General features: G+C 43.6%; 1 protein-coding gene across 1 annotated transcript in view; it reads left to right on the forward strand.

Annotated features, from left to right (window-relative positions):
• Positions 1-6271, forward strand: part of IARS1 (isoleucyl-tRNA synthetase 1) — a 76643-nt gene extending 70372 nt beyond the window's left edge. Inside the window, exon 34 of the mRNA XM_026449425.1 lies at positions 5727-6271. Coding sequence (XP_026305210.1) covers positions 5727-5809 — 83 coding nt within the window. The 3' untranslated portion in view covers positions 5810-6271. The remainder of the gene's footprint in view (positions 1-5726) is intronic.
• The last annotated feature ends 4764 nt before the right edge of the window (positions 6272-11035 follow it).

Raw genomic sequence — 11035 nt, forward strand, 5'->3', positions numbered from 1 at the left:
AAGTTTTTTATTTTTGTTGAAAGTAGATTTTGATGCCATTAACCATTTGTAGCATACACGTGTAAGACAGTACTATTGTAATCCTGTTTTGTTATTCTTTCCCCAGAAATTTACCATAATATAATTTTCTTTCCTTTCCCTTTTTTTTTTTTTTTTTTTTTTTTTGAGACTAAGTCTCACTTTGTCTTTGTCTCCCAGGAGTGCAATGGCACAATCTTGGCTTACTACAACCTCCACCTCCTGGGTTCAGGCCCAGGGCTTCAACCCAGCAACAGGGATTCTCCTGCCTCAGCCTCCCGAGTAGCTGGGAATACAGGCACCTGCCACCACGCCGGGCTCATTTTTGTATTTTTAGTAGAGATGGAGTTTCACCATGTTGGCCAGGCTGGTCTCAAACTCCTGACCTCAGGTGATCCGCTCGCCTCGGCCTCCCAAAGTGCTGGGGTTATAGGCGTGAGCCGTGGCGCCCAGTCAATAATATAATTTTTAAATAGCAATTAAAAGGATAATTACTTTTTGCTAAATCTAAAAACTACATTGGTATGTTATTAAAAATACATGCTTCTAGGTAAATTAGCCTATTTGCTGACCCTAAAACTGTTCTTTTTCCCGAAAGTCAAAATTATCACAGGGTTGTAAAATAGCCCGAAGGAAATTTACAGCGGACGTTATACCTCCCTTTACAGTTTACAAAACATGCTTACCTGCGTTTTCTCCTTGAGACACATAACTGTGAAAAGCTAGGTCGTCAGTTGACATATTCCACGTTCTATTATCTAGAAAATAGAAATTAAGGATGACGACTTGCACTTGCTGGTGTCAGGCAGCGTATTTTCTCCTCCTCCCGTTTTCCCACTTAGCACTATTCACTTCGGAGATTTCAGCTTCTGTGGCTGCTCTGTCAGCTTCTCTGTTGAGATCCTCACCCTGCCCTCTGAGTTTCGTTCTGTAATCCTGCTACACATCAAACGTCTTCACTTTAATATTGCTGCCACTGCAATCACTTCCCCTGACAGCTTCCCTTTGTGGGATCTGCTTTTTTCTGTTTATACCCATTCTTGACATCTCAACTCAAAACTTTTACCATCCCATCCTTTTATTTGTAACACCTGATAGCCTGGGATTTATTGGGCTTTCTGCATCAGTATTTGTGTCTTTTGGCACTTGTGGAAAATTGCCAGACATCTTGTCCAACTTACCTCTTACTCATTCTCTCTGGTATTCTCTCCTTCTAACACCTTGTTTAGACATGTTTTAGATGGACTTTCTAACTCTATCCTGCCTCTTATTCTCTTTTCCTATTTCCCCTCCTTTTGTCCTTATATACTACATTCTGGATAATTTTGGCTTTTTTATCTTATCCTTGTTCTTCTGCAGGTAAGGTGCGTCTTTTCTCTGCTTCCTGGAAGATTTTCCCTTGTCTTTTACTTTCTGCAGTTTAACTATGATTTCCCTAGGTGTACATTTTTTGGTATAAGGCAGTCTTTATTTCTGTTACAGTGTTTTGAATTTTTTTTTTTTTTTTAGACTTGGTCTTGTTCTGTCATGCAGGCTGGAGTGCAGTGGCTCAATCACAGCTCACTGCAGTCTCAAACTCCTGGGCTCCAGCAATCCTCCCACCTCAGCCTCCCTAGTAGGACTACAGGCACGTGCCACCATGCCCAGCTAATTTTAAAAATTTTTTGTAGGGACAGGGTCTCTCTATAAGGTTCAGGCTGGTCGTTCTTGAACTCCTGGCTTTAAGTGATCCTCCACCTTGGCCTCCCAAAGTGTTGGGATTACAAGCATGAACCACCACACCCTGCCTCCTGATTTCTACCATTTTCATTCTATTCTTTTTTTTTTTTTTTTTTTTGACACAAGAGTTTTACTCTTGTTGCCCAGGCTGGAGTGCAGTGGCACGATCCCAGCTCATTGTAACCTCTACCTCCTGGGTTCAAGTGATTCTCCTGCTTCAGCCTCCCAAGTAGCTGAAATTACAGGCATGTGCCACCATGCACAGCCAATTTTTGTAATTTTAGTAGAGACAGGGTTTCACCATGTTGGCCAGGCTGGTCTCGAACCCCTGGCTTCCCAAAGTGCTGGGATTACAGGCGTGACCCCCCACACCCAGCACATTCTGTTCTTTCTTAGAGTTTCCATCTTTCTGTTTACATTGCCCATCTGCTTTGCTTGTTCTCTTATGTTACTGTTGAAGTCCAGTTTCAAGAAGCATATGTCTGGTTCCTTGGAGACACTGTCAACCCAGACCCACTTTAAACTCAATTATTTTGGACCATAGGGAGAATGTTAAGAACGCTGTGACTGACTGGGTAGGCGTGGTGGTTCACTCCTGTAATCCCAGCACTTTGGGAGGCTGAGGTGGGCGGAGTTCAAGACCAGCCTGGCCACTGCACTCCAGCCTGGACAACGAGAGTTAAACTCTGTCTCCAAAAAAAAAAAAAAAAAGCTATGACTTTCCCAGTTGTACACAAAGGCCAGGAGTTCTGATGGAGACAGGATCTGTATATCCCTACTCCAAAACAAAGCTAGGTGAGGTGGTTCTCTCTGTATTGGTGTCTGTGGCTGCTGCAACAGATTCCCACAAATGGGATGGCTCAAGTCAGCAGGTTTCTTTTCTCACAGCCTTGGAGGCCAGACACTGAAATTAGGCTGTCAGAAAGGCCCCAGTCTCTCTGAAGTCTCTGTGGGAGAATTCCTTATTCTTCTAGCTTCTGGTGGCTCCAGGCATCCCTTACATTGTGGCCACATCACTTCAGTCTCTGACTCCGTGGTCACGTTGCTTCCTTCTCTTCTGTTTCCTCTTTTTCCAAATAAAGTTGCATTCACAGCTCCTGGGAATTTAGAACCTGGGCATATCTTTGAAAGGCCATTATTAACCAATTACATTCTCTCCACTTTTTCTCTTGTGGTGAAGGAACTTACTCAGATTGACCCTTTTGCTATGGGTTTCTTATTTGAAGTTCCAGTTTCTTCAGCAGAGATTTGTTGGACTTCCCCGTTTGTGTATACCGGAGGCTTTTCTTTCCCTGCTTTCCTAGCTCTTTAGTGCCAAAAGGATTAAGCCACCAGACCCCATGGGAGTCATTATTTTTGGCCTGTGGAATTCTCCCATTTTCTTCCTGTGCAGCTATTTTTTTTTAAATTTAGTTGCATATCATACTTGTAAATTTTCTGTCATAATGTTAAATACTAAAGCTCTGTTTCTTCTTGGGTTCCTCGGTTCCTCCTTCGCTCCCTGGGTTTATTTTCAGTGACTCTCCTTGGTCGTTTTCCCTCTCATCTAGTTTCGGACCTCATCGTCCATCAAAGTCACCAGTCTGCAGGCTGTACTCTTCCACCGGAGCTGTCTTCATGAACATTCCTGCCTCGATTTTGTTCCTTCGCTTAGAGCCCCCAAAGCTCCGTATTCTCTTAGGCTTCAGAATCTTCCCTTCCACACAAGATCCTTCCTGCTCTGATATTCTGTCCTTTCCTGTCTTGCTGATTCTGTCCATGAGTCTTTCACTCTATCAAAGGCTTTTTTCACTCTCCCTCGAACACACTTGGCTCTTTCATTGTGGTATGGTAGTAAAGATCTTCTAATAATGTAGCTTTCTATTTTGATAAGCTTATATAAAACTTTAGAGATAATTCATAACTCTTTTCTTATCTCTCAAATCCATTGGTCACCGAGTACTGCTGTGCAGTGGAGCTGAAGATGACATTTATCTCTCACTTATTCTTGCAAGTAAATGCAATGGCATGATTGAAGCTGGTCAGGGATAGAATCGTGTCTGTGTGAATTATGTATTTATAATACTACCTGCAATTCCCATGACCTTTCTGTATTCTCTGCTGCCTCTCTGTATTCTCTTTACTCTGTGATGTTAGCTAGGCAAAAGTTTAGTAGGTGAGAGCTTTTAAAGGCTTAGTGATTTACCTAAGATTACCACAAAGATGGAACTTTTTCTAATTCAGTATCTTTCCAATCTAGTATCTGTAGCTTCATTTTCATTATGCCTTTTCTCTCAGAATTGTCTTTCATAAAGTATCAGTAACTTGATAAATTAGAAGAGCCACAAAATGTTGACCAGTTTAGAAACTCTTAAATGTCTTCTTGCTCCACTAAACTCTAAACATCATCTCCAGGTCCTGTGATTATCTATTAAGGAAGTAGCTTTGAGAGTGTTCTCACATCTGGGATTGCCTGCTAGGTAGGACCAGAGCTATTTTTAAAGAAAGCTCATCTGTTTGCTTTAAATTCAGATCTGACTAGAAAAAAAATGCTCCACAGTAGGCAGATAACTTTATTATTATTATTATTTTTTTTTTTTTTGAGACGGAGTCTCGCTCTGTCCCCCAGGCTGGAGTGCAGTGGCCGGATCTCAGCTCACTGCAAGCTCCGCCTCCCGGGTTTACGGCATTCTCCTGCCTCAGCCTCCTGAGTCGCTGGGACTACAGGCGCCAGCCACCTCACCCGGCTAGTTTTTTTGTATTTTTTAGTAGAGACGGGGTTTCACCGTGTTCGCCAGGATGGTCTCGATCTCCTGACCTCATGATCCGCCCGTCTCGGCCTCCCAAAGTGCTGGGATTACAGGCTTGAGCCACCGCGCCCGGCCCGGCAGATAACTTTAAATTTTCTTTTTTCTTTGTTTTCTTTTTGAGTGGTATATTCACTGTGTTTTAATCAATTGCATTTGGGTTATATTTGTGGATGCTCAGAGTTTTCCTTATTGGCCATATTGGATCCTGTATTCTTTAACACGATCCTTTGTCTTTGATAAATTCTTGCTTTGTCACATAGCAAACATGTCTAGGCTTATTATGTACTCTTAACTTCTCCAGACATAGAAAATAGCTGTTCTTCAAATTATAGAGAATCATATTTTGAAACCACATATCTGGGATACTGAGTTGGCACAGCTGGGCTTTTTTTGTAGACATAGGAAGTATCTGTTTATGAAGAAAAATAACCATCTTGGCAGTACGCAGAGTTAGCCAGACTGTGAAGTGATGGCATAGTCCTCCAGAAGGCTCCAGGAGTCTGTCCAAAATCTAACTCCACCTGCACAGAGTTAGGGTTCTATGAACTCAGTAAAGGATCCACATCAGACCCCCATCACTGCTGGCACCAACTGCAGGTTCCAGGGATTTTCCTAAACCACTCTCAGGTTCAGTAACCTGCTAGGAGGACTCAGACTCACTGAAAGGTATTACACTCATGGTTTGAATTAGGGTAGGGAAAGGATACACATCAGAATCAGTGAGAGCGAGAGAGAGATACCCCTGGAGTCATGGATAATGTTTCTTTCTCCCGTCCCTTATATCTGACAACACAGAGACTATATGACCAACCAGGGAAGCTCACTTGAGCCTTGGTGTCAGTTTCTGTCGAGGTTTCATTCTGTAGACATGATTGCTGTCTTTCTCAGCTGATAATACCATGCGACCCAAAGTCCCCATCCTAAATCGTATACTTGGTCTTTCTGTCGTGGTCAGCACTACCCTGAATCACCTCATTAGCAACAGCTGTCAGGTTTGGTGAACGTGCCCACCATGAGAAACAAAGACTCCTACTAAGAAATTCCAAGGATTTAGAGGTTCCACTCAGGAGCTGGGGCAAAGGGCAGAACTCTTAGTTTAAGGCCAAATTCCTTACTACACAGCAGTTAACATTTTTTTAAATATTCACCCCCAATAGGTAAAATACTGATTTTTTTTTCAACTTTTTCTTTCCATTCTAGAAATTACAGAAGACATCCCCGTGAAGACTTTGAATATGAAGACTGTGTATGTTTCTGTATTACCAACAACAGCAGACTTCTAGCATGCACTTATCAATGTTCAGTCACCCTTTCCCTGATTACACCCATCCCCCGCACATACGTGCACATAGACACACACATGAACACACTGAAGATGTTTCCTTCAGGTGCATGTAAAATATGCTGCTTGGATTGAAATACAAATGGGATTGGTTAGTTAAGTAACTTGAGACCTCACAGTAATCTTCACACTTAACCTTAGACACCTATGCAGTCATGTTGGGAGCAGGTTACAGTGTTACCTCAGCACCACAGTTTATTTCTATACTTGAGTTCCTCAGTATAGAAGGTAGAAGTGATTTAAATGGCATAGTATATATATCATTTTCTGGCCTTTTAAAATTTATTTGAGACCTCTTGATGAAATGGACATATATATTTCTGCCACCTGGATTTTCCTGGATAATTTGATGGAATACTTTAAGTTTCAGTAAATCAGAACAATAAACAAACTCAGATATAAATGTGTTGAAAGTAATTCATTCTCCCACAGATAGATGAAACTGGAAATGTGTAATCTTTGAAGAACATAAAAACTTCACGGTGGTTTCTGTATTAAGACAGTGGACTAGATATCTAATAAAACTTCTTCCCAAAATTCTGGGTGATAATTTGAGTCCCCAAAGAAGCAGATGACATGACAAAGTTAGATGTGCAAGAATTTATTAGAGGAAACACAACTGGAGGATAAACCAGAGATGGAGCAGGCATAGGTCGAGAGAGCCTTCAGACTCCAGTGTGGGTCTGACACCTGTAACAAGAGAAAACGAAGATTGATTAGCAGAAACTCAGACTGCAGCACAACTCTAAGACAAAGTCGGTCAGGCCAATGGAGAGTTCCCAGGCAAGGATTCCTTTTAGTAGAGTTCAGAATTGGGCAGAAATAGCCTGGCTTTGTTCCTCCGACTTCCTCAAGTCAGTGTCTGGGAGGAGACCAAGGGGAGCGTGGCCTTTGCAGAAATGCCTTGATGGATCTGAAAGTACCAACTATACTCCTCACATCAGATAACTTTGAAGGGAGATCTGAATGATGCATCCCTATGGCTGCTACAACAGATGCATTCACACAGAAACCCACAAGTTGGAGAAAATAGAGGAAACAACCAGAATTTGGGGAGTTGGAAAGCAGATAGATGGTGTTAAGTAACTTGGTAGACCCAGGAAACCCCAATTCTAAATCAATGGAGAAACTAATAACCCTATTTACATTTCAGAATTCATAGCACCAGTTACCTCTGGGATGAAAGGTGGAAGAGGCCCAGAAATAGGGAAGATCGCATCAACACTGGGAAGCCTTATGGCTTCTCCCATTTCCATGTTGCTAAGCAACTCTCTTTATTCCCGCCCCCCACTCCACCCTGCCACGGTTGGCATCTGGAAGGTAAAAAGGGACTGGTTGGTAGAAGTCAGAGTGAATGGAAGGCGAGTACTTGTAAGCCTGGAGGATTCCTAAAACCAACCCTCAGGTTAGATAATTTGCTAGAAGAACTCACAGAACTCAATGGTTACAGTTAATGACAGGGAAATGTTAAAGATCAAAATCAGCCAAAGGAAGAGGAGAGGGCAGAGCCCAGGAGAAGTACCAAACACAGCTGTTGTCCTGTCTCTGAAGTCAGAAAGCATTACTCTGCTGGCATCAGTGTGCGACAGTATGCACAGAGTATTGCCAGCTAGGGAAGTTCACCCAGGCCTGGGAACCCAGAGTGTTCATTGAGGCTGCTTTACGTATCCATGATTGATTGTCCATGTGGTTAATCACAGTCTCTAGGTCAGCTGATAGTGCATGACCCAGAACCTCCACCCTGAATCACGTTGGTATTTCTGATGTGTTGTACCCCAGAGTCTCACTTTGTCACCCAGGCTAGAGTGCAATAGTGCAATCATAGCTAACTATAACCTCAAACTCCTGGGCTCAAGTAATCCCCCTGCCTCAGCGTCCTGCGTAGCTAGGACTACAGGGACGCACCGTCATGCCCAGCTAATTAAAACACTTTTTTTTTTTTTTTTTTTTGTAGAGAGAGGGTCTCACTATGTTGCCTAGGCTGGTCTCAAACTCCTGGCCTCAAGCAATCCTCTCAACTTGCCTTCCCAAAGTACTGGGATTACAGTGGTGAGCCACCATGCCTAGCTGGCAATTTCTTATAAATCAAATATATATTTACCAAACAGCCTAGAAATTGCACTCCTAGGTTGTTACTGGGAAAAAAAAAAAAAATGAAAGCATATGTCCATATAAAAGCTTACATAGGAATGCTAGCAGCTTTATTCATAACAGTAAAAAATTTAAAGCTATCTAAATGTCTGAACAGGTCAATAAATTGAGTTATATCTTTACAATGTACTACTACTCAGAGGGAAAAAATAATTATTATTATTGCTTATCAACATGGATGAATCTCTAAAACATTATGCTAAGAGAAGTCAGATCCCAAAATATACTTGCCTTACTATTCAACTTGTGTGAAAATCCAAAAAAGACATCTAGGTCGGGCATGGTGGCTCACCTGTAATCCCACCACTTTGGGAGGCAGAGGCAGGTGGATTACGAGGTCAGGAGTTCAAGACCAGCTTGGCCAAGATGGTGAGACCCTGTCTCTACTAAAAATACAAAATTAGCTGGGCATGGTGGCAGGTACCTGTAATCCCAGCTACTCAGGAGGCTGAGGCAGGAGAATCACTTGAACCCAGGCGGCAGAGGTTGCAGTGAGCTGAGAACACGCCACTGCACTCTAGCCTGGGCGACAGAGTGAAACTCCGTCCCCCAGCTCAAAAACAAAAAAAGACATCTAAAGCAGATCAATACTTCTCTGGGACCATATTTCTGTTTTTTTCTTTCCTTCCTTCCTTTTTTTTTTCCTTCCAGTGGATGGTGAGGTTGGAGTGGGCCATGATGGACTGGAGAAAGCACAAGGGAACCTTCTCAAGTGGTGGAAATATTATATACCTGGATTGTAGTGATGGTTACGTTGGCACATACTTAACGTCAAATCTCATTAAACTCTACAATATAATACGTGAATTTCGTAGTACATCAATTATGCTTTAAGAAAGTTGATTTAAAAATCTATTCTGCTGTCAGTCACGTCACACATAGTGGTTAGGGACTTTTAGCCAGAATGGATGGGAGAGAGCCTTTCTCTCTTAACAGGTGGTGTCACTAGCCCTGTTCACTCTTTGGCTTTCAGGGAACACTGGGTATTGAATAGCCCCAGCCAGTTACTGTCAGTTGCCAGAGAGATACTAGAAGCCCGCCTCTGAAAGACTGCCAAAAAAAAAAAAAAACTTAGGTCTCTCACCTGAGTGGGCAGTGGTGGTTAGATGCTTCCACATAAACACCTTTCAGTCTCACCAGAGTGTCACTCTGACCAAAGACCTGGAATTGCCTCTGTGTTTAGACTTTGTCCACTAAGGGTCCTGAGTTGGGAAAGGAAAAGAGAGAGGGAAGAGAGTTTTCCAATAGGAGAGAGAGTCCCTGTATAGGCCACCCAAGTGTCACCGGGGGACAATGACTATCTGGGCTGGTGGCGTGGAGGTAAAAGACACTACCAAGACAGCTGTAGGTAGAGAAAGGCAGATGTATTAAAGAAAGTAGGAAAATACGTTGTGTAAGGCAACAGGCAGCCTGCAAGAGAGAAGCTGACTGCCAGGAGACAAATGCTTGCTGAGGATTTTATAGACTGGAACTTGGGAACTAACTTGCAAACTTGTACTCTCCTGTCAGCCAGGATGTTTGATAAATTGAGGCATTTGGTGCTAAGCAGAAGTTTGAGAGTTATGTATGTTGCTTGTTCAGGAGGTCTGTATGTCTTGGGCCATAAGGAAAAACAGACCTATAATTCTTCTGCTTTCTCTTTTTGTTTGTGTGTCCTGAACCATGAAGAAAGGCATATTTACAGCTTATCTGCTTTATCTCTTTGCTTTGGTCCCACTAGCCTGACTCCTTTTTGCTAATTAAGACTCCACATTTGGGAGGCCAAGGTAAGAGGATCACTTGAGCCCAGGAGTTCGAGACCAGCCTGGATAACATGGTAAAACCCATCTCTACAAAAATACACACACACACACACAATTAGCTGGGCATGGTGGCATGCACTTGTAGAATCCCAGCTACTTGGGAGGCTGAGGCAGGAGGATTGCCTGACCCTGGAAGGTTGAGGCTGCAGTGAGCAGTGATCGCATTTCTGGACTCCAGCCTGGGCGATGGAATGAAACCCTGTCTCAAAAACAACAAAATCAACAACAACCCACAAAAAACAGAGGGTGAGGAGAATGGACTCCTGGGTACTCACATGCAAGCCCAGATCTGCAGAGAGACAAGGAGCTGGCCTAGTATGTTAGTCCATTTTCACTCTGCTATAAAGTTGCCACCTGAGACTGAGTAATTTATAAAGGAAAGAGGTTTAATTGACTCACAGTTCTGCATGGCTGGGGAGGCCTCAGGAAACTTACTATCATGGTGGAAGGGGAAGCAGGCACGTCTTACATGGCAGCAGGCATGGGGGACACCACTCCCACAATCCAATCACCTCTCACCAGGGCCCACCCTCAACACGTGGGGACTATGAGGATTACAATTCAAGATGAAATTAAATTATCCAGTCTCAGCCAAACCATATCACCCAGTGAACAGTGAGGGGGGTGGGGACAGAGGGCCAGGGGGAAAGAGCCACTGAGCTGTAGCCAGAGTGATAAGCAGGAAACTGTGCTGAGGTGAGGCTGGCGGACAGGCCAGAGCAGCTGGGTGTGCACAGTGCGTTTCACAGATGCCTGGAGGGAAAGGGCAGGGCCTGGGGGAATGTGGAGCAACAATGACTCTCATTCACTACCGGGGGAATGCAAAATGATACAGTCTCTGTAAGAAAGTTTGGCAGTTTCTTACAAAGCTAAATATACACCTACCATGGAACCCCAAAGCACTCATAGGTATTTACCCAACTGATTTGAAAAGTGTGTCCACATAAAACCTGCATGCATCATTCACTGCTTTGTTCCTAGTCATTAAAAACGGGAAGCAGGGCCGGGCGCAGTGGCTCAAGCCTGTAATCCCAGCACTTTGGGAGGCCGAGACGGGCGGATCATGAGGTCAGGAGATCGAGACCATCCTGGCGAACACGGTGAAACCCCGTCTCTACTGAAAAATACAAAACACTAGCCAGGCAAGGTGGCAGGCACCTGTAGTCCCAGCTACTCGGGAGGCTGAGGCAGGAGAATGGCGTGGAACCCGGGAG

Source organism: Piliocolobus tephrosceles, chromosome 14 (genome assembly GCF_002776525.5).
Source record: "Piliocolobus tephrosceles isolate RC106 chromosome 14, ASM277652v3, whole genome shotgun sequence".
Lineage (NCBI taxonomy): Eukaryota > Metazoa > Chordata > Mammalia > Primates > Cercopithecidae > Piliocolobus > Piliocolobus tephrosceles.